The sequence below is a fragment of the Puma concolor genome, chromosome A2 (genome assembly GCF_028749965.1).
Source record: "Puma concolor isolate L17-30 chromosome A2, mPumCon1.1.hap2, whole genome shotgun sequence".
Lineage (NCBI taxonomy): Eukaryota > Metazoa > Chordata > Mammalia > Carnivora > Felidae > Puma > Puma concolor.
Window position 1 is genome coordinate 164,512,417 of NC_141668.1, and position 22,652 is coordinate 164,535,068.

Consider the following 22,652-nt stretch of genomic DNA (forward strand, 5'->3'; position numbering starts at 1 on the left):
AAGGGGTGAGCGAGGGGAAAGAGGAGGGCAGAGGGCTGCCTGGGAGGAGGATGGGCCTGGAAGGACCAAAGAAACTTCTGGAAAGGACGGAGTGGCTGAAGGGTGAGGGGTCAACTTTGCTGACCACCCACTCCACAACCACCACCCCCCATCTTTTCTCTCTGTTTCTCTCAACTCAGGGATCTACTGGCTTTCCTGGGCCGCTGGGACCCTTAGGAGAAAAAGGGAAGCGGGTGAGTCCGGGGGCCGGGGGAAGGGTAGGGCTTATCTGGGGGAACACGTGCAGCTCTGCACGGCAGCGGGTAGGCCCCCGTAGCTAAGCCTGGAAGCACTTGTCTGCACGCATATTCCCATCTGCGGTGCGGGGCACAGGTAGGTGACCCCACCTCGCGTTACTGTGCGTGAGTCTGCGCGTACGGGTGCCTCTCGGTGTAGATCAGATGGGGTCTGGGTGTTACAACCCGCGGGCCTGCGGTAAACAAGGACATAAGCCTGCATGCACGTGCGTGGCCGTGGACATAAACGTGCGTAGGGGTGTGTGTGTGTGTGTGTGTGTGTGTGTGTGTGTGAGAAAGGCTTGTGAAGAAATGTACAGCAGGTGCCTTTCTGGGTCTGTGCCCGGTTGTGTGTGTTTCCTGTCTTTGTGCCATAACTGTCTTCTGCTTCCCTGTCACCTGATTTGTTCTCCAGGGCAAAGCGGGGCAGCCCGGCCTGGAAGGAGAGCGGGGGCCACCAGTAAGAAGAGTGAATGCTCCCCCATCCTGCTGGGCCTTGGGGGGCAGGGCTGCGAGGAGGGGCTGCAAGAGGAGAGGCGGGGGGTGGGGGGGGGATCGTGAGCGGGCAGGGCAGAGCGTCTGGGGTCTGGGTTATGTCCGTGTCCCTGGTGGGGCAAGGAGGGGTCACGACGGGAGGCGGCCCAGGCGAGTCGGGCTTGTCTCCTAGATTCCCGCACCCTCTCACTTCTCATCTTTGCTTCTTTGCTACTCAGGGCTCCCGTGGAGAGAGGGGCCAACCGGGTCCCACCGGGCAACCGGGCCCCAAGGTATGGGCTGGGTGGGTGATCGGGCCCTCATGCGGGCCCCCCCGGCCCGGGCTCCCCTGGCCCTCCCTGTGAGTTTGTCCTGCAGCCTGAATCCCATCCACTCTGTCCTAGGGTGATGTGGGCCAGGACGGGGCCTCTGGGATCCCTGGGGAAAAGGTGAGTGTGTGTGTGTGCGTGTGTGTGTGTGTGTGTTTCGGGATGGCAGACGAACCCAGGAGGTGGTTAGGGTGCAGTGGAAGGAACGCAGCCTCTGAAGTCCGGAGCTGTGAGTTCAAGCCCTAGCTCTGCCACTCAGCTGCTGCGTGACCTTGGGCGAGTCACTCCACCTCTCTGGGCCTCAGTTTCCCCCTCTATAAAATGGGAATAACCACAAAGGGCTGTGGTGACAATTGGAATAATGACTGCGGGTGCGTGTTTGGCCCCCTGCCCGGCGTGCAGAAAGCACTCCACGTGCTCGGTATGTGGGGCTCGGGGGGCAGGAGGGATGAGACCATGGCTTCTGGTTCCATTTCAGGGCCTCCCAGGTCTGCAGGGCCCTCCTGGATTCCCCGGACCAAAAGGTCCCCCTGTAAGTGCGTGCACCCTGGGTGGGGGGGGGGCCCGGAGGGAAGCCAGGGAGTGGGGAGACTCCTTAGTGCCGTCTCATCTCCCTCCCACCCTGCTCCCCAGGGTCCCCAGGGGAAGGACGGGCGTCCCGGGCACCCTGGACAGAGAGGAGAACTGGTGAGTGGCCCCTTGACTTCTGACCCCTCACCCCCTGAGGCTCTCTGGTTCTCTCTCCCATGTGACACCCCTTTAAATTTTTCTCCCCAGGGCTTCCAAGGTCAGACAGGCCCACCTGGACCAGCTGGTGTCGTGGGTCCTCAGGTCAGAAGGGAGCCCACAGGTCTTTCCAGTTTTGCAGATATTTCGGGGAGAGGTGCATCTCAGACAGACCTCCCCGCCCCCCCCCACTGCCCCCGACCCCGGGCGGCCTCCATTCAAGAGAAGCTTCCTTCCTCTCCAGGGAAAGACAGGAGAAGCGGGACCTCTGGGCGAGAGGGGCCCCCCAGGCCCGCCTGGACCTCCAGGTGAACAAGGTCTTCCGGGCCTGGAAGGCAGAGAGGGTGTCAAGGTGAGACCCTACCCCCTAAGAAATCTGGCTGAGTGGCCCCAGAGATTGGCCCCATGCCACCCCAAGGCTCAGAATCAGCTCCGTGGGGGAGGGGCCCAGATTCACAGAGGGGAAAGCACCTCTGCACCTCTCTGGAGGCTGACCTTCCCCCTGCACTCCCGTAGGGAGACCTGGGGCCACCCGGGCCCCTTGGGAAGGAAGGGCCGCCTGGACCCAGGGGCTTCCCCGGCCCCCAAGGAGCCCCTGGTGACCCTGTGAGTATTCTTTGGAACCCCTCCTAAATGTGCCTGGCTGGCCTGTGAAGCAGAGAAGGAAAGGGGGGCTCGGGGGGAGGGACATGGTGATGGCATCCCGGGTGCAGTAAAGGAATCATAGCCGGAGGGACCTAAAGGAGAGAGACCCCTGACCTTCAGTGCCCAGGAGGAAGGTGGGAACTGTGAGCCCCCAGAGTGAAGACAGGACCTGGGCCACACCCTTGGGGGGGGTCTCTTGACTGAATCATCTCCTCCCTCAGGGACCTATTGGTTTAAAGGGTGACAAAGGCCCCCTGGGCCCTGTTGGAGCCAATGTAAGTGTAACCCCATCTGCTGGGTAGGGGGCAGTGTGTGTGTGTGGGGGGGCTTGGGGCATCTGGGAAGCTGGGCATCGCTATGATTAAGTCCACTATTTTGGGTGTCACACAGGCCTGGGTCAGCCTCGTGACCTCAGTTTTCTCATCTGTAACACAGCCCCGCCCCACAGACTGTAAATCACAGTGAGATGATCCGTCTGACACATACTTACCTGCATGCCAGACATCAACATATAAAAACCTCCCTTCTCCTGGAGTTTCTGTTCTAGTTGGTGATGAATGACACGGAGAAGGGGGAGTAGGGAGAGAGCAGTTGAAACGGGTTGGTCAAGGAAGGCCCCCTGAGAAGGTGACATTTGAGCTGAGACCTGAAGGAGGTGAAGGAGGAACCATGCGGATATACAGGGGAAGGGTGTTCCAGGCAGAGGGAATAGCATGTGCAAAGGCCCTGTGGTTGGGGTGTGCTAGCATGTTGGAGGAAATGCTCAAGAGGCCTGTGTGACTGGAAAGAAGTGAGGAGGGGTGAGTGGGAGGCGGAGAGGGCAGGAGGTGATGAGGCAACTCGTGCAGAGCCTTGTGGGCTACCAGGAGGACTTCGCATTTTCCCTGAGTAAGGTGGGAGCCGTGGAGGGCTGTGGGCAGAGGGACATGTGTACCCTGACTCAGGTGTCCCTCTGGCCACTGTGCGGAAGGGAACAGATGGATATGACGCTGGTTAACTACCTGCCTCAGTGCCTGGTGGCTTGAAACCCCCTCTATCCATGAGAACTTTTGCTATTTTCCCCACACTTCTCACCCCTGTTTCCAGGGCCCTCCTGGGGAGCGGGGTCCTGTGGGCCCGGCAGGAGGCATGGGGCTTCCTGGCCAAAGTGGAGGCCAAGGCCCTGTTGGCCCTGCAGGCGAGAAGGGGTCCCCGGTAAGTGCCTGCCTGCTACAGTCCTCAAGCATCCTCAGGACCCAGCACCCCCCACATCCCCGGACCTTCACCTCTGCCCTGGCCCCTGACCATCCCCTCTTCCACTCCCCCATCAGGGCGAACGTGGCTCCCCTGGCCCCACCGGCAAAGATGGGATCCCAGGGCCCCCGGGGCTTCCTGGACCGCCGGGAGCTGTTGGGCCTTCTGGCGAGGATGGGGACAAGGTGAGTTCACGGACACAAGAGCTCGTGGAGGAGGGGCTGGGGGGCTCAGGGTAGGGAGAGGCCATGTTGGTCCTCCCTCACCTGTTTCCTCTGCAGGGGGAGGTGGGTGCCCCTGGCAACAAAGGGAGCAAAGGCGATAAAGGGGATGCGGTGAGTGTGGGGCCCAGTGAGGGAGGTGGGCCTGGGGGAAGGCAGAGGGATGTGAAGGATGAGGGGGATAGCTGGGACCCCAGGGGAATGGGAGGGGTGCTGAGATGGCTACCCTCTCCTCTCCCTTTCCTTGGTGGCCATCTCTCTGTCTGTGACTCTGCATGGCCCTGGGGCATCACCTCCCCAGCTTCCCTCTAGGACCTTCAGCCAAAGCGTTGCATCTGCGAGCCAGCTCAGTCCCTGGAGGGACTTCTGGGGAAAAGTCCTAGTGACCCAAGCATTGGACGATGTCTGTATCTGATCCCACTTGTTGGTGGCTAGGACGACAGGACTGTGGGGGAAGCAGCTCTTGCTTCCTGGTGGGGGCAGTGGGAGCAGTGAATGTCATCTTGAGCATGCTCCCAATCTTGAATTTGAGGTGTTTTTGGCTGTGTTCCCTCCCCCAGGGCCCGCCTGGACCAACAGGGGTACGGGGTCCCGTGGGACACCCAGGCTCCCCGGTGAGTGCTCTTGGCTTTGTGGCCATTGCCTGGATCCCAGATGGGAAGGGACAGTGTCCTCCACCATGACCCAGACCCAAACTCAACCCCACCCCTACCCCTCTGTGATGACACCCAACAGGAACTCATCCCAGAGTCTGGCTCAATCCCAACCTCAACCTGAACCCTGAAGGGTATCTCAGTTCCAGTCTCAACCCCACTTATGACCTGAACCTCAATCCCAGCTTAAACTTTATCTTCAAATCTGAGCCTTGACCCAGTCCTACCCTGAAGCCCAACTTTGACCCACCCTCCAGTGCTGACCCCAAACCTGGACCCAAACTTTGAATCTGACTTTGGCCCCAGTGTCAAGCCCGACCCTAAATTTCACCTCCACCTCGTCTGAACACTGCTCATGACCTTGACCTCAACCCACCACCCAATGCCCATCTCACCACTCGCTGCCCATCTGAAAACTTTGACTCAACTCTTGACTTAATTCCCAAACTCTGTACCCTTAACCTGTACCCCCACCTCCAAGCCCAACCCTGACCCTTTCCAAACTTAATCCCAAACCTGACTGCGACCGTTAACCTGACTTTGACCCTGTCTCCAACCCTTGACCCACACCCTCACTGTGCCCTGTTTCTGTCCTTCTCCCAGGGAGCAGATGGGGCTCAGGGACGCAGGGGACCACCAGGCCTCTTTGGGCAGAAGGGAGATGATGGAGTGAGAGGCTTCGTTGGGGTGATTGGCCCCCCTGGCCTGCAGGTGTGTGTCTGAGTTTGGGGGCGTGGCCTCTTTCCCCACACTCTGTGCTCCAATCTTGCTTCTTTGTTCCACAGGGACTGCCGGGCCCTCCTGGAGAGAAAGGGGAGGTCGGAGATGTAGGGTCCATGGTATGGACGACCTGGGGAAGGTGGGAGGGCACGAGGATAGCAGGGTGGTGGTGACCGTTAGACTGATTTGGAGGTGGTGGTGTCACAGGGCACATTGTCATTTTAAGATGATGCTGGGAACCAGCATTAAGGATGGTGTTTGTGGTTAGTGGTGCCTTTGAGGGGTCATGAGGTCACTGGATGCTATTCTGACTGTCTCACAGGGTCCCCATGGAGCTCCAGGCCCTAGGGGTCCCCATGGCCCCAGTGGATCGGAGGTGAGGACCCTCTGTGGGGGGTGGGCAGGATGCCTGAGAGGTGGGGACATCCATTTCCCACGAAGGGGCTGTTGGGATACTGCAGTCCCACTTCCCCCTTGCTGTCTCTCCAGGGCCCTCCAGGGCTGCCTGGGGGAGTTGGTCAGCCGGGCGCTGTGGGCGAGAAGGTGAGAGAAAGGGGGCAGGGGACTGCCTAGGGTTGGGAAGACACAGCCAGTCTTGGTTGGGAAGACACAGCCAGTCTTGCTTGGGGGTGGCTGTTCTGGGGAGCTCCTTCCTGTCTGTCATAATCAGACCTCTCCTTACGCTCAACTTCGCCTCCTACAGGGTGAGCCAGGGGAGGCTGGAGACCCAGGACCCCCAGGAACCCCAGGCATCCCTGTGAGTGACTGTGTCCTGTGCCCCTGCACCCATCTCAGGGAACCTCTGACCCCTGGGCATCTTGGGGCACCTTGACCCCTGGGCAGACCAGAGTCACCCATTGACCCAGGACCTATGGGTAGCCCCAGTTGTCTTGATGACAGAGCCCTGGAAGGTCTCAGATAGGGCTGCTACACAGAGCTCTTCAGGTTGTACACTGCACAAGGGTGTGGGGCTGAGAGAGGGGGTGGGGGCTCGGATCCAAGCCATACACCCTGAGTTGGGGATGAACTTCCCAGAGGGATCCCCTTTTCTAATTCACTCCAATGTGGCATGTGGGCTAGACCAAACTTGGTCATGATCTCTGAGCACCTGGGCCATCCTTGCCCCTGACTCCTATAAGTCCTAGATCCTGTGACCTCTGACTCTTGGACAGTCTAGGCTACTCTGACCCCTGGCCCCAGGAAGTCCCAGACTACCCAGATTCTTGAGTCCAGGGATGCTGACCCTTGACCCCTGACCCTGGACTCTTGTCTAGGCTATTCTGACCTCCGACCTCTATTTCTACAAAGGGGCCCAAGGGAGAAATTGGTGAAAAGGGGGACTCAGGTCCATCTGGGGCTGCTGGACCCCCAGGCAAGAAAGGCCCCCCTGGAGAGGATGGAGTCAAAGGGAACGTGGTGAGTCCTCGGAGAAGAGGAGGCAGAGATGGGGAGGGGCCTTGACCCTGCTCCCCGACTTCTAGAGCAGGGCTTCCCTCCTCCAACCTGCTGGCCCCTGAGCCACCCAGAACGTGGCTGACAATGACCAAAGGCACGCTTGTATGTCACGGGATGGGGTGGAAGTTGCTCCCACACAGAACCGATCTGGAAATGTTGGCAACAGAGCTGGGGCTGATGTGGGATTTAGCCCCAGGGTGGAGGCTGAGACCGCCCCCCCTCCCCCGGCCACGGCAGTGGGGCTTGGGGTGGCTGGCAGGGCAGTGAGGAGCTCCGGAGTCTGTGGGACCTCAGTTTGCATCTCACCCCTTTTCTGAGGGTCAGTTCTGTTGAGTCGTGGGCTGGGAGACACCTGATGGATGAAGTGAGGTGATGCATGTGATGCCCTTAGGTCACCGCCTACACGCGTCAGACTGTAGAAAGCTCTCTCTCCCAGGGCAGGGATTTTGTGTTTTGTTCACTATGTGTCCTCAGCAGCCCAAGCTGTGCCTGGGCGCTGTTCACCTGTCAGACAAATGCTCGGTAATTCAGAAATGTGATTATTCGTCATTCTGTCTTCCAGGGCCCCACTGGGCTCCCAGGAGATCTAGGCCCCCCCGGAGACCCAGGAGTTTCGGTGTGTGTGAGCCCCCCACTCCCACAATATATTCCTAATTCTGCCCCCATCTCGCCTCCCTCCACAGACTTGGGCAAGGTCAGGGGAGCACATAAGCTTTATGTGTCCCCAAGCTTCACCCCAAACTCGTATTGCCTCCATGACCCCTCCCATCCCCCACAGGGTATAGACGGCTCCCCAGGAGAGAAGGGAGACCCTGGTGATGTTGGGGGACCGGTGAGTGGGGGAGCAAAGCATGTCATGCTGGCAGAGGGGGGTTGGGGCTGGTGAGTGGGTAGACTGGGGGGGCCGGAGGAGTAGGCTGATGAGGTACCCAGGGCCCCCATACAGCACCTGCTTTGCCGCTCTGGGCCGTCACCACGGACGGTGAGCAGCTTAATGGAGGAGGTGGGAGACGGCTGGTGCTGTGGGGATGTCTGGGGAAGGCCGTCCTGGGATCACAGGCATATGACACATAGCCCTGCTCAACCGACGTGAGCTAATACTACCCTGGTACTGTTACATATCCATAGGGTCCGCCTGGAGCTTCTGGGGAGCCTGGCCCCCCTGGGCCCCCCGGCAAGAGGGTAAGTGAGACCTGCCTCCTGGCTGACCTGGCTCCAGCTTTGATCCACTCACCCCCACAGGCCCCCACAGGCCCCGCCCACCTCCACAGGCCCCCTCACCCCCAAAGCATCCCTCCTACACTCTTTCCCTCCTCAGGGTCCTTCAGGCCGCATGGGTCCAGAAGGCAAAGAAGGGGAGAAAGGGGCCAAGGTGAGTACCCCCCCCTGCCCAGGGAGGGTCCCCGTGTTGATCCTCGGCCAACAGATGGGCCATCAGAATGGGTGCCCCAATTCCTTCCCCCTCCCTGATGGTTCTTGGCTGGGAGGCCAGGAGGAAGGAACTGTGTGACACTTCCCGCCCTTCCCTTGCCCTGGTCTGTTTCAGGGGGAGCCAGGTCCCGACGGGCCCCCAGGGATGACGGGCCCAGTGGGGGCTCGAGGGCCCCCTGGACGTGTGGGGCCTGAGGGTCTTCGGGGGATCCCCGGCCCTGTGGTGAGTAGGGTGGGATCAGACCCTCTGTGTGTGACCCACCTTATGCTTTCTAATCACAGCCTGAGGTGGCTGACCCTGGAGGGCGGTGGGGGCATCTACACGGGGTCCGGCCGAGTGCAGCACCCCCACGTTCTGCTTCATCCTAGGGTGAACCAGGCCTCCTGGGACCTCCTGGACTGATGGGCCCTCCTGGACCCCTGGTAAGAGACCTCTTTGTCCCTGGTGTCTCGGCATGGAGAACCACACTGGGCATCCAGTGGCCACCTGGTGCCGTGGGCTCACCCCTCACTGACAGTCCATCTGACCACCTGTACTAACCATCTATCTTGATGGTCTTATCCTGATGGTCTATACCGACCCTCCATCTTGGTGGTTTATACCGACCACAGTGACCATCATGACAAGCCAAACTGACCATCTATGTTGATAGTCAACACTGACCACCCACGGCGATCCTGACCACGGACCATTCATACTGGACCTCTCCAGCCAGCCCTTCATTATCCCTTGTCATCACCCCTCTCTCCTGACCATCCCCATGACCACATCCCTGGTAATTCCCATTTGAAACATGAGTAATTTCCCATTTGACTACCCTCCAATCACCCACATGAACCTTGAGATTTTGTGTTTGAGCCTGACTAACTGAGCCTCACTCTCCTTCCAGGGGCCCTCTGGCCTTCCAGGATTGAAGGGAGATGCTGGCCCCAAGGGGGAAAAAGTAAGGATACCTCCTTCCATTATTCTCCCCCAGTTACCTCTGTCTCCTCCACATTTACCTCCCTCCCTGGCCAGAGGGCTGAGAATTTGGGGTCTCCTCTGCTCCCAACCTCATTACCCCGAGGCTCTAGAAGAAAAATCCTCCAGCAATCCCCCACCATATTTCTTTCCCCGTATGTGCCTCTCTCGTCCTCCAGGGCCACATTGGATTAATTGGCCTCATCGGCCCCCCTGGGGAAGCTGGTGAGAAAGGGGATCAGGGGTTGCCAGGCGTGCAGGGCCCCCCCGGCCCCAAGGGAGAACCCGTGAGTGTGTGTTCTACCCCAAGTGGAAAGAATGTGTTCAGAGGAAGGGGTGGGTGGGGGGGCAGAATTGGGGCTTATTTGGAGACTGTGGGGGTTGGAGACTGTGGGGGGCTTGGGAAGCCTGGTCTAGAATGATAAGAGTTGTGTCTGGGGAAAATGGCGGGGGGGGGGTGTCTCCATCTAGGGATTTGCGGGTTGGAGGCTGTGTCTGTGGCCTGTTTTTTGAGGGGACTGGAGGCTTGTCTGGGGGATGTGCCTGGATCACAGGGGCGAACCCCATCAGTGATGACCTTGGTGTCCTTTCTTCAGGGTCCCCCCGGTCCTATCGGCTCTCTGGGCCCCCCTGGGCCCCCAGGTGTGGCGGTGAGTAAGAGGGGTTTGTGGGGTGGGGTCACCGTGGTGGGGCAGCTGGGACTCCAGCCCTCCCTGTCTCTACCTCACAGGGTCCTCTGGGACAGAAGGGCTCAAAAGGTTCCCCGGTGAGTATGCACTGCTCCCTCAGGCTCCCACATCCCGGCTTCCCACCCCTTTCAACGTCACCACACCCTCAATCCCTTTGCATTCATTCATTTACTCATTCAATCATGCATTCGACTATTTACTCAACACCTACCGTTGTATTTTTATCAAATCTAAAATGCCACCGATTGTGAGATGCACCATTATTTTAGAAACTACTGTGAAGAAGAAACAGTTCTGACAAGGAAACTATGACTTGCCAAAGATTTGTTAGATTTTGATTTCGGAGATGTTCAAATGTGGAAAGCAAATGAGTGTTTTATAGTTGGGGCTAAAAAATTGCAGTTCCCTCCCCCAGTGCTGTGTGAGTGAGTGAGTGTGTGTGTGTGAGTGTGTGTGTTGGCAGGCAGGGGTCTCCATAGACAGAGTTCACTCCCAAGTGACTTCTCTCTACAGGGATCCTTTGGTCCCCGTGGCGACACTGGCCCCCCTGGGCCCCCTGGCCCTCCGGTAGGTTCCCCAGGGAGTATGTTGGGAGTGTCTGTCCCACTGGGACCCCAAGTGCCCAGAACTGGGTGGGGCACACAGCAGGTGCTCAGGGCACCCAGGTGGGGAGGGAGGTGTCTTGAAAGCTGAGGGAGGATGCCGGCTCTGTTGGAGGGTTTAGGGGAACACCCATGGGGGCTCTGACTGGGTCTTGTCTTGCTTGACTCTGTCTCCCCCACCATCTCTCCCTCCGTCCCTTCCATCTCTTCTGGCCTCTGTCTCTATTTCAAATACTTGTTGACAATTTTGTCTCTGTTTCTTTCTCTCCCTCTGCTTTCTTTACCTCACCTTGCGGATCCCTCCACGGTGTTACTGCTTCGGCCTTTCCCCATCACTGGGTCTTTCTTTCTCTCCCTCCTATGTGTCCCTGTCCGTCTCTGCCTCTCGATGGCCCCCGTCCCTTTTTGATCTCTCTCTCCCTTTTCCTATCTATCCCCACCCCTGTGTCTCTCTGCCTCCCTTGTCTCTCTCATCTTTGCTTGTCTCTCTTTCTGTCTCTTCCTCCCGCATCTCTGCTCTCCCCTCTGCCGTCCCCGCCCCCGCTCAGGGTCCCCCGGCCGAGCTGCACGGGCTGCGCCGCCGGCGGCGGCGGCGGCGGCGCTCTGTGCCCCTGGAGGGCCCGGAGGGCGGCCTGGAGGAGGTGCTGGCCTCGCTCACGTCGCTGAGCTTCGAACTGGAGCAGATGCGGCGCCCTCCCGGCACAGCTGAGCGCCCGGGCCTCGTATGCAGTGAGCTGCACCGCAACCACCCGCACCTGCCGGATGGTGAGGTCCCGCCCCTGCCTGGGCCCCGGGGGCAGGAAGCCGTCGGGTCCCGCCCCCGACTCACTGACCCCACCTGGCTCTGCGGCAGGGGAATACTGGATTGACCCCAACCAGGGCTGTGCGCGGGACGCGCTCAGGGTTTTCTGCAACTTCACGGCTGGAGGAGAGACCTGCCTCTACCCCGACAAGAAGTTTGAGACCGTGAGTGCCTGGGCGGGGTGGGGGCAGGGGGCGCAGGGAGAAAGAGGGCACCGGAAGCCGTCTCACCGGGCCCGCCCTCCCGCCTCCACCAAAGGCTGTCCCCTGCTTCCCCTCCCTGCCCAACACACACGCAGGCTTTGTCTGGGACCTTATCCTAACTTCATCCGACATTTGTTGAGCACCTGCTGTATGCCAAGGCCTGTGAAGGTCTGAAGGTCTGGGACCACAGCCGAGAATCAAACAAAACAAAACTCTGCTTTTATGGAGCTCACCTTCTACGAGAAAATCTAGTGAAGGAAACAATAATGGTGGCAAATCTTTAAATAGTGCTTTGTGTGTGCCAGGCTGTTCTGAGCACTTAGCTGCATCAACACTGAGGCCCAGTTCTGCCATCATCCCCCAGAGAGGGAAACTAAGGCACAGAGAAGTTACCCGAGGATTACCCAAGGCAGGCTCCAGAGTCCCAGCCCTTAACCTCCTATAGGCACTGCCTCCTGATCCGCTGTCTGAGGGGCCTGTGGACTCATTGCCCTCCAGGCTGTGGGCTGGGAGGTGAGACCACCCGGGCCCCCAGGACTACTGGGCTTCTCCATCAGGCTCAGCAGCAGAGGGCAGTGGGCAGGCAGCAGCAACTCTAGAACCCCGGGTTGGGATATAAACTGGGGGGAACAGGGTTTTTTCGTCTGCAAAACGGAGCTCAGGAAGGTATGGACTGGCTGTACAGTTGAGTGCTGATGCAATGTATCAGGAACACTGATTAGACACTGACGATGGGCGGTGCTGTGCTAATGCCTCTGCTGCTGGTAAAGTATGTAGCCAGCACAGAACCTGCAAGAATGCATGGTGATGTCCCTCTTATTTATGATTATTTTTGACTGGCCAGAGCCCTGGTTTAGTGGGAGCTCAACCCTCCGCCTCCCCCGCACCCTTACACACTAGTGGATGGGAATACAGACAAGCTCAGACCCCGAGGTCACGTAGGATTTGATCTCTAAACAGTTGCTGGTATCTGAGCCTCTCCCTCCAGCTCAGCTTCCTCCGGCCCAGAGGTGTTGGGGAGGGGTGTGAAGACTGATCCAGGTTTGGGTTCCTCAGACACAGACCGTGAGACAAAGACTTGAGAGCGAGTCATTTATTTGGGAGGAGACCGCAGGAGGCACCAGGAGAGGAGGGGGGAAGTGAGAGGGGACTGGGGGAGGCAGCCGATGAGGGTTAAAATGTCACCATTGGGCACTGAAAGCTCAGTTCCACTGGGAGACTTCTGGGAGATGGTGTGGAACAGGCACGTGGGGGAGGGAGAGGGAGCTGAGCATTTATCCATCCATTCTTGTCATTGGTGGAGAGCTGCCTCAGAGGGCAGGGACTCCCAACCCCATGGTCTGCCCTGTGCACCGGCCAAGCCAACTCCCATGGCCAGAGAACAACAACAGCTCAAGGGTCCGGGGTATACAGTCTGCAACTTTCAGTGCTGGGAGGTAAATACAGGAAGACATGGCCGGCACCCAGGCCATCTACACTGACTACCCCCTCCCATCCCCAGGTGAAAATGGCCTCCTGGTCCAAGGAAAAGCCGGGAAACTGGTACAGCACATTCCGTCGAGGGAAGAAGGTGAGCGGCTGGAGACCGAGGTGGGGGATGTTATGAAAACTGGTGGGAACTGGCATGGGGAGTTGGAGGAGGGGCTCTGAGGGATGAGAGGAACAGGGCAGACTCACCTCTGCCTTCATGGTGATTGCAGGCTTGGTAGGGGTAGCAGACTGGGGGCGGGGGAGGGTGTGTGGAGCGTCAGATGTGAATGGAGGAAGCCCAGGGTATGGTGGAAATCCAGAGGCAGTGCTGCAAGTCCCAGAGGCGTCCTGGTAGCAGTCACAGATCAACTGAGGCCTAAAGAATGAGCTGGGTTAGCAAGTTAGGGAGGACAAGGAAAAGTGTTCCAGGCAGAGGGAACAGCATACACAAAGGTCCAGAGTTAAAAGAGGGTCTGGGGAATTGAAAGAAAAAGCCACTCGCCCTGCTCTAGAAAGTGTGAAGGGGAATGTGGTAAGAAAGGAGGCTGGGGAGGTAGGTGAGGGCTAGGCCCACCTCCCCAGAAAGACCTGTGAGCAGCAGGGAGCCATGGAATGTGTTTCAGTGAGGGAAGGACCCAAATCTAACCTCTCAGTTAGAAAAATGCTTCCGGGGCAGGTGGGGAGGGGGCGGTGACTGGCATGTTGGCCCAAGGGAGTGAAGAGGTGGCCCAGGCTGGAGCTGGTGCTGTGAGGGTGGGGAGGAGGGCATGGCTTGGAAAATCTAAGAGAGAGGCCAATAGGACCTAGTCACTGATGAAATGGAAGGGAGGGAGGAGAAGGTTGGTGGGCTGGTGTCTGGTGACATTCTGAGATATGTAGATGAGAAGAACAGGTTTAATGGGTGGGGGGATTTGGGGTTCAGCTTGGGAACTGTTTACATGACATACGTGTATCTGCCAAGCACTGGGAATGTAGCAGCAAATAATAAACACAGTTCCTGACTTCATGAAGTTGATACTCTACCGGGAGCATAACCAAGGAAGCGGGCAGACAGAAACCCAAGAAACAAAGCTATAATATAACGTGGGGGTATCTTGGTTTGGGTTCCCCCCAAAACAGACCCTTCCACACAGACTCAGTTGCAAGTACTTTATCTGGGAGGTGATTCCAGAAAACATCGGTAGGGGCACATGGAAATGATACAGAGATGAGAAGGAGGCCAGAAGGGACGTATTACCCAGCAGGCTATCTCAGGCCCGTGATATGTTAATAATATATTTTATTTGACCCAGTGCATCTAAAATAGTGTCATATCAATATAAAGGTTACTGAGGCATTTAAAATTTCTCCCCTACGAGTTCTGCAGAGTCTGACCCATATTTTACGTTTATAGCACATCGTAATTTGGGCACTAAATTTCATTGGAGGTTCTTGATCCATACTTAGATTTCATAAAATCTGCCTTTGAAAAAGGAGATTCGCATACTCGAGTTGTTCCACACCTAAGTTCTCTGATACCTGGATGGAGGCTCAGTTATTATTATGAATTAAAGTAAAAGCATAAATACAAATTTTTAATTAAACAGTTAAGTAACATGGTTGAAAGTTTCCATCTGATTGGCCACATTTCAAGTGCTCAGTACCCATGTGCGCCCGGGGGGCTCACAGGGGAACCGTGGGGGGCTGGATGGCGGGTAAGGCCACCCCCAAAAAAGGGGATCTGGCAGAGGTCGTGGGTCTGCCAGGGGATGGAGAGCCTGGGAGGGAGGTTCCGCAGAAGGAGTAGGGGTGACTGGGGGCACCCTCACCTCCTGCTTTGTCCCACCCCCAGTTCTCCTACGTGGACGCTGACGGGTCTCCGGTGAACGTGGTGCAGATGACTTTCCTGAAGTTGCTGAGTGCCACAGCCCGCCAGAGCTTCACCTACTCCTGCCAGAACTCTGCCGCCTGGCTGGACGAAGCTGCAGGCGACTACGGCCGCTCCCTCCGCTTCCTCGGGGCCAACGGGGAAGAGGTGTCCTTCAACCAGACGACAGCAGCCACCATCGCTGTCCCCTACGATGGCTGCCGGGTAAGGGGAAGGGCAGGGGCCGGCCAGAGTGGGGAGAGGCTTTGGCTGCCCTCCTGCTAACTCACCGTTCTGTCTTCCCAGCTCCGCAAGGGACAGACGAAGACCCTCTTGGAGTTCAGCTCTTCCCAAGTGGGGTTTCTGCCTCTGTGGGACGTGGCAGCTACTGACTTTGGCCAGACGAACCAGAAGTTTGGGTTTGAACTGGGCCCTGTCTGCTTTAGCAGCTGAGAGTCTTGGGGTGGGAGGGATAATGAGGGAGCCCCAGACGGGGCACTTTTGGTGCTGAGGCTTTGAAGCCACCCTATTTATCGTGTCCTGTGACTGTGGAGCCAGGGGAGGGTCTGCTCATCACGGTCAAGCAGTCTTCCTTCTCCGTTCCAGGGGGCCGGGGGCTGCACTCCCCTGGCTCAAGTCTAGCCTCCCTTCACTGCACCACAGCTGACATACTGTAGTCTGGCTCTGCCTGCCTGCCCAGCCCTCAGCTCCCCACCCCCGAGGCCCCCTGCAATGAACTTCTAACTCAGAGCTGATGAATGCCCCCCCATGCCTGCCTCCCCACTCCTCGGTCAGTGCCCCCAACACCTGGTGGTGCTCCCCTTCCCAGTAGTTAAGCACTGGATGCCTCCTGATCCCAGGCTGGGACCCCTTCGCTCACTCCTATTTTCAGGTGGGTTCACAGTGAAGGGGCTGAAGTCAGGCTACAGAGGGGAGAGTGGGGCTTCCCCGGACTGAGCTGGGTGCTCCTTCCACTGCCTCAGCCCAGCTCTGAGCACTGCCCGCACCCATATCTCCCTGAACGCACCTTGCCATGCCAGGTGGTGGGGGAGCCAAGATGGTGGGGGTGAGTCAGGATCCTAATGGTGCTGCCCTATTTATACCTGGGTCTGTATTAAAAGGGAAAATCCCCTCTGTTGTATATTTAATCTGCTTCCTCCTTTAGGGAAGGCTGGGATATGATGAGAGAGATTCTAGCATGATCCCCACCCCTCCGGGGCCATAGGGCATATTTGGCATCTCAAGTCTGAGAATAAACCAGTGAACTGTGTCCCTGTGTCTTTCATCTAGTGCTGCCTATATCTTTCTTAAGGTCAGGCTCTTGTCTCACCTGAGGTTATCTGCCACCACCTGTCTTAATAGTGTCTTTTGGTAGAGGTGGCTTTGGGAGGTGGGGGAAACCAATTATAACGGTACTCACCGGAGACGATGGGTCTGTTTACCATTTCAGAACCCTAGAAGAAGAGTAAAAAATCACCAGATCTCTAAGAGAGATCTTAAATGTTTTCAGCACACAAAAAAGAAATTTTAATTATGTGTTGTGGTGCCATTGTTAGCTAATGCTACGGTTGTGATCAGCATACAAGTGTATCAAATCAACAGGTTGTATGCTTAGACTTAGACAATGTCATATGTCAATTCTATGTCAATAAAGCTGGAAAAAAAATGTGAACCTATTAGGAATACACCAAACTTTGAGAGAGAGAGAGAGAGAGAGAGAGAGAGAGAGAGAGAATAGCTAGATCTTTCTGTTGATCTTGGTTAGTCCTGGAGTCATTGGCTGAGCTGAGGGTGAGGGAATGGATCAAGAGGTGACATGGGATGTGTTTTGGGTTTGAGATGAAATGACTAGAAGTCAAAGATCTGGGTGGCGAGTCAGGAGATGAGTTGGGGGGAGAGAGAATTGAGTTACAAGTTGAGCCTCGGGGTGAGTTGGGTGTTAGAGGGTAGAAGTTGGTCGAGTTATGTTGAAAATGGCTTGAAGATGAGTCATTGGAGGCTGCTTTGGAGTCAGTTGAGTGCGTTTGCGGTGGAGTAATGATGGGATCTGCTGAACTGGAGGTTGGGAAATCAGTGGATTGAGGTAAAGGTCTGGAGTTGGAGGTTGGACTGACGTGAATTAGGGTTGATGTGGGAGGTAGGATGAACGGAGTAGAACTAAGTAGGGGTTGCTATGAATGGGGAGTGAGGATTGACAGTTTGGCAAGTCAAGATGGCATCAGTTAAGATCTGAGTTGGGTTTGAGGCAGCTTGAATTGGACGTTAGATGTTGGGCTGAGGTTTTTTAAAGTAGATTTATTGAGATGTAATTCATTTACCATATAATTCACCCATTTAAGGTATACAATTAAATGGTTTTTAGTACATTCACAGACTTGTGCAACCATCACCACAATCAATTTTAGAAGCTTTCATCACCTCAAAAAGAAATCCCATATCCATTAGCAGTCACTTTCCATTTCCCCCAAACCTTTCAGTGGTAGGCAACCACTAATCTTTCTGTCCCTATGGATTTGCCCATTCTGGGCATTTCATAAATGGAATCATGTAATATGTGGCCCTTTGGGTCTGAGTACTTCATTCCTGTTTATTGCTGAATAATATTCCATTGTCTGGAATTTTTCCATTGTCTGAAACAATTCCATTGTTTATCCATTCATCGGTTGCTGGACATTGCCCAATTGAGTGCCAAATTGGAGTGATGGAGGGCTGGTGTAGTTGAGTTGGGTCAGGTGGGATTGGGTAGGTATAGGTTTCAGGTTGGGGTGAATGGTCTCCCTCAAAGTCAGGGCTTACCCTACCACCTCTGCCACCAGGCCCCACAAGGCCCCCTGAATGCTTGCCCTGGATTCCCTCATGCATTCAATAAATATTACTGGATTGTAACTCTATGAAGAATGTTGGGGCTCAGAGGTTGATTGATGAGTTCACTCATTCATTCATTTACTTAGTTGCTTGTTTTATTGTCTTGACTATTTACTCGGTGCCAGGCACTGTTCCAAATGCTGGGGTAGAAGAGAGATGTGGGGATCTTACTCCTGAGGGAGACGGGCTAGACAGACATACAGCAATGTAATGTGATTTCAGGAAAATCAAACAAGTTACAGCGTGATGGAGTTGTGTAAATTTGAGATGAGGTGGTCACAGGAGAGACCTCACTGAAGAGGTAATATTTGAGCACAGAGACCTGAAGGATGAGGGGGAAAGCCATGTGAAATTTGGGGAAGTATCCCCACACACAGAGAAGAACCCAGAAACCCTCAAAAACGAATGAAGACTCTTGAGGAGATGGCGTTTCCCTTGGTCCCCTCTTCTCCCAATTTGTTGCTTTTGCTGATTTTTCCACACTGTTCTATCAACCCCACTGTGCACCCAGGCCTGCTTCCCATTTATTTCCTCTTCCAAACCTCCTTAACTCAAGAATGCATATGGTAACACCAATGCTATGTGTTTTCCTCTTCCTGAGAATCCCTAATTGAGAACACATTTCCCAGCTTGCCTTGCAGTTAGGTTGGGGCACGTGCCTGGGTCTTGGCCAGTAGGATGTGGGTAACCATACCACCTCCTGCTTGATCCCCTGAGCTCTTTCAGTCCGTGATGGCCTCGGAGATCACATCTGTAAGTAAGAGGAGGGTCTCCTATGGAACCAGAAAGAAAGGAGCCACCCTCCCTGAGATACTGCTTGCAGGAATACTACGAGGAGAGGTCCATCAATAACTTGATTGCGTTAGGCCCTGGAGATGTTGAAGGGTTGCTTATTACAGCAGCTATTATTAATTATCCTGATGAACCCAGCAAAGGAATCCAACTTTTACTAAAGGTCAGCATGGAAGCGTGCGTGCACACTGGGAGGTCCCATTGCAACAAGGTCAACAACTTAGAATTTAATATGCAATATCTTTGTTCTTGAAAGTCCCCCCACTGTAAATTTGTCACAGCTGGTATGTCCCCCCCCCCCCGCCTGGATTTCCCACAATTCTGCTGCCTTCTGCCATCTTTCCCTCCCTGACACCTCGCTTGTCTACCCTCTTCACTCTGTTCCTCTAAGGCTGCTACACTTAGATCAAATTTATCTCACCTTCTGGGGCACCTGGGTGGCTCAGTCGGTTAAGCATCCAACTCTTGATTTTGGCTCAGGTCGTGATCCCAGGGTCGTGGGATCGAGCCCCACGTCCGGCTCCATGCTGGGCATGGAACCTGCTTGAGATTCTCTCTCTCCCTCTGCCCCTCTCCCTCTGCACTCTTTCTCTCTCTCAAAAAAAAAATTTTTTTTTAAATCTCACTTTCTTACAAAGAACCATTCACAACATTTCTTGCAGACCACATCTTCACACCCACGCAATCCATGCTTAGCTCAACCAACACTGTTAATAATAAATGACCACTGATCGAGTATCTACATGCCAGGCAGCATTCATCAAATGTTTCCCCTGGATGAATTTATATATTTTCTTTTTTTTTTTTTTAATTTTTTTTTTCCAACGTTTATTTATTTTTAGGACAGAGAGAGACAGAGCATGAACGGGGGAGGGGCAGAGAGAGAGGGAGACACAGAATCGGAAACAGGCTCCAGGCTCTGAGCCATCAGCCCAAGGCCTGACGCGGGGCTCGAACTCACGGACCGCGAGATCGTGACCTGGCTGAAGTCGGACGCTTAACCGACTGCGCCACCCAGGCGCCCCTTTTTTTTTTTTTTTTTAATTTTTTTTTTTTGAATTTATATATTTTCATCACAACCTTTGAGGAAGGTTCTGTTATCATCCTCATTTTTTTTAGGTAATGGAACTGGGGAACAGAGAGAGTAACTTGACCGGAGTCTGGAGCTAGAGATTTTGCTAAACAAAAAGCCGTCTTCTCCTTCAGGGGAACTTTCTCCCATTGTTTTAAAAAATTGCTTCTAATACACAGCCCAGGGTTTACAAACACAAGTCGGCCCGCTTCTGGTTTTGCGACTCCAGTCCCACCCCTGGTGCAGGTGTTTTGGAAGGGAGGAACAATTAATAATGTAATGAATACTCTTTGATTAGCTAAAAGCTGGTTGAAGAATTAGAATCTCGGCCCTGCTAAATGAAGGTAATTGACAAAGGTGTAAGGAGGGAATTCTGGACGGCATGTGTATTTACCCAGCATCGTGGCCAGCACCCAGGCGGCTGCTGGGAAAACCCCCAGCTGATTTGCATATTCAGTGGCCATAATTAATCACAGCACTTGTGCTTCCTGAGCGCAAGTGTTCTGAACTGGGGGCGGGGCAGGGCGGCCAGTGTGAGAGCCGCCTGTGGCTTCACACATGGTTGTAGGGGGTGGGTGGAGTAGCGGATTTAACCCAGACGCACACGGCGTTGGAAATAGTCATGCTCGGTGACATACACCGACCAAGGGCCCACAGAATCAGACCCTCGTCTTGTCCCGCCCCAGAGCCCCAGGCCGACTCAGAGAGGCAGTCCCACGTTATATCCAGCCCTACACCTCCAGCCGGTTCCAGACGTGCTGACACGCATAGCAGGCCACACACACAGTTGCACACACCCAGTTGTGCCTGGACACACAGCCAAAGCCCACATCTCACACACACACACACACACACGCACACACACACACACGCAGTCATGTTCATAAACCCACACTTAGATGTGCAGCCACACCTGAGACCCCCGTTGTCAGAATGCCAGCTGCTGCATCCCGGGGTCTGCCAGGCAGGCAGAGGGACACACAGGCCCACACAGGGAGACCTGCCACCAGCACGAACTGCAGGCACGGGCCCAGCTAAACTGACGTCATTCACGTTTCGAGGTCCCCTCCCCCACACCACACATTCATCCATTCGTTGAAGCACCTGCTCTGTGCCAGGTACTACTGTAGGGTCTGGTGATCCAGCAGGGAATAAAACAAGGGTCCGTTTGCCCTCGTGGAGTTTACACTCGAGTGGGGCCAACAGGCAGTAAGCAAATACACAGGTGACACGTCAAGTGGTGCTATGAAGAAAAAGAAGGCAGGGGCGCCTGGGTGGCTCAGGCGGTGAAGCATCAGACTTTGGCTCGGGTCACGATCTCGCGGTTTGTGGGTTCGAGCCCCGTGTCAGGCTCTGTGTTGACAGCTCAGAGCCTAGAACCTGCTTTGGATTCTGTGTCTCCCTCTCTCTCTGCCCCTCCCTTGCTTGCTCTCTCTCTCTCTCTCTCTCTCAAAAATAAACATTAAAAAAAAAAAAAGAAGGCAGAGAGGAGGACAAGAAAAAGGTGTTCTTTGAGACAGGGTGGTCAGGGAAGGCTGCCTGGAGGAGGCATCCTTGAAGCAGAGGCTCACACAGAGAGAGGGAGGGTGCTTTGTGACTTCTCACCGACACTGACAACAAGGTACAGATTTACAAACGGGCATGTGCCATGCAAACTTACAAGGGCCTGTCCCCACAAGAGCGGATGTGTGCCCTTGTGTCCAGGGTGCCCCAGACACCAGAGTTTTCTTTGGAGAGTGTGGGCCTGTACCTTAAAGGGACAGGGGAGATCCTAGGGAGACAGCAGAAGCTGAGCAAACAGAGGACCAGATTGATCTTGAGAGGCTGTCCTGTCCGTTCCAAGCTGGTCTCACTTTATACATGCTTCTCCTCCACCCTTGGTATATTTCTTACTTGATTTCATTACTTCTGTGTTAAAAAACGTAAAATTCACCATCTTAATCATTTTTAAGTGTACACTTCATTACTGTTAAGTACATTCACATCGCTGTGCGATAGACAGACCTCTAGAAGTTTTTAATCTTGTAAAACTGTATCTCAGTCCCTCAAGGGTCCTTGTAGTATGTCAGAATTTCCCTCTCCTTTAAGGCTGAATACTATTCCTTTGGATGGACATACCGCATCTTTTTATCCATCAATAGACACTTGGGTTGCTTCCAACTCTTGGCTGCTGTGAATAATGCTGCTATTGTGAACATGGGTTTGCAAATATCTCTTCAAGACCCTGCTTTCACTTCTTTTAGACCTATACTCGAAATGTGTTTGCTTGGGGGTGCGTGGCTGGCTCCGTCAGAAGAGTGTGTGACTCTAGATCGCGGGGCCATGAGTTTGAGCCCCATGTTGGATGTAGAGATTATTAAAAAAAAAAAAATTTAATGAGCTTAAAAAAAATTGTTTGCACAGAGGCATGCACCATATGATAAGACGCATAGGTCTTAAGTGTTCTGTGTGATGAATTTTGACGACGGTCTACATGCCCTAAAGAAGATATAGACTGTTTCCAATGCCCCCAGGAAGTTCCTCGTATCCCTTCCCATGACCCCTCCAAGACACCACCTCTTCTTGGGTACGTTTCTAGTGTTACAAAGCCAATGAATGAAACATGGAAGGTGTATGGAGGCAGTGTGGTATCTTGGCTAGAGCCAAGCCCTCTGGTCCGGGTTCAACTTCTTCACTGGGGCAAGCGTGACCTTCACTGTGCCCCAGTCTCCACATCTGTGACGACGGGGTGCCTGAGAGCATCTAAACGTCAGGCTGAGGGTTAAATTACTTAAAATAGGTCACTTAGAGCAATGCTCTAAGTCATGCGGCAAGTGCTGCCGTTATAAAAGTGTTGCCGTTATAAAAAATACATATGGGGGGAACTTTATGATAAACACGTGCCCACCGCCCACCCTAAAAAATAAAACGCTGCACGCACATTTGAAGCTGTTGTACCCATTTCTGCCATCATCTGCCTTTCTTTCCCCCGATTATGGGTAAATGAGTGTGGAGAATTAAGGTGTTTAAAAAATGTGACCAAATATACCTCACATACCCTTTACCCTTTAGCCATTTTTAAGTGTCTCGTCTGGTGGCATTAAGCATGTTCACGCTGTTGGGCACACATCACTGCCATCCGTCTCCAGAACTTTGTCCTTTTCCCACACTGAAGCTCCATCCCCATTAAACGCGATGCCCTGTTTCTG

General features: G+C 54.7%; 1 protein-coding gene across 3 annotated transcripts in view; it reads left to right on the forward strand.

Moving 5' to 3' along the window:
• The window catches only part of COL5A3 (collagen type V alpha 3 chain), a 35,639-nt gene extending 19,634 nt beyond the window's left edge, over positions 1 to 16,005 (forward strand). For all 3 annotated transcript variants that reach the window (XM_086699156.1, XM_086699155.1, XM_086699158.1), the window contains 36 exons: positions 180 to 233; positions 691 to 735; positions 989 to 1,042; positions 1,154 to 1,198; positions 1,557 to 1,610; positions 1,712 to 1,765; positions 1,856 to 1,909; positions 2,049 to 2,156; positions 2,321 to 2,410; positions 2,671 to 2,724; positions 3,536 to 3,643; positions 3,760 to 3,867; positions 3,964 to 4,017; positions 4,464 to 4,517; positions 5,160 to 5,267; positions 5,342 to 5,395; positions 5,599 to 5,652; positions 5,766 to 5,819; positions 5,980 to 6,033; positions 6,585 to 6,692; positions 7,294 to 7,347; positions 7,510 to 7,563; positions 7,860 to 7,913; positions 8,050 to 8,103; positions 8,278 to 8,385; positions 8,532 to 8,585; positions 9,053 to 9,106; positions 9,303 to 9,410; positions 9,720 to 9,773; positions 9,854 to 9,889; positions 10,326 to 10,379; positions 10,963 to 11,179; positions 11,268 to 11,380; positions 12,921 to 12,989; positions 14,721 to 14,960; positions 15,042 to 16,005. In XM_086699156.1, the coding sequence (XP_086555282.1) occupies positions 180 to 233; positions 691 to 735; positions 989 to 1,042; positions 1,154 to 1,198; positions 1,557 to 1,610; positions 1,712 to 1,765; positions 1,856 to 1,909; positions 2,049 to 2,156; positions 2,321 to 2,410; positions 2,671 to 2,724; positions 3,536 to 3,643; positions 3,760 to 3,867; positions 3,964 to 4,017; positions 4,464 to 4,517; positions 5,160 to 5,267; positions 5,342 to 5,395; positions 5,599 to 5,652; positions 5,766 to 5,819; positions 5,980 to 6,033; positions 6,585 to 6,692; positions 7,294 to 7,347; positions 7,510 to 7,563; positions 7,860 to 7,913; positions 8,050 to 8,103; positions 8,278 to 8,385; positions 8,532 to 8,585; positions 9,053 to 9,106; positions 9,303 to 9,410; positions 9,720 to 9,773; positions 9,854 to 9,889; positions 10,326 to 10,379; positions 10,963 to 11,179; positions 11,268 to 11,380; positions 12,921 to 12,989; positions 14,721 to 14,960; positions 15,042 to 15,188 (2,838 nt within the window). In that variant the 3' untranslated portion in view covers positions 15,189 to 16,005. The remainder of the gene's footprint in view (positions 1 to 179; positions 234 to 690; positions 736 to 988; positions 1,043 to 1,153; positions 1,199 to 1,556; positions 1,611 to 1,711; positions 1,766 to 1,855; positions 1,910 to 2,048; positions 2,157 to 2,320; positions 2,411 to 2,670; positions 2,725 to 3,535; positions 3,644 to 3,759; positions 3,868 to 3,963; positions 4,018 to 4,463; positions 4,518 to 5,159; positions 5,268 to 5,341; positions 5,396 to 5,598; positions 5,653 to 5,765; positions 5,820 to 5,979; positions 6,034 to 6,584; positions 6,693 to 7,293; positions 7,348 to 7,509; positions 7,564 to 7,859; positions 7,914 to 8,049; positions 8,104 to 8,277; positions 8,386 to 8,531; positions 8,586 to 9,052; positions 9,107 to 9,302; positions 9,411 to 9,719; positions 9,774 to 9,853; positions 9,890 to 10,325; positions 10,380 to 10,962; positions 11,180 to 11,267; positions 11,381 to 12,920; positions 12,990 to 14,720; positions 14,961 to 15,041) is intronic.
• The last annotated feature ends 6,647 nt before the right edge of the window (positions 16,006 to 22,652 follow it).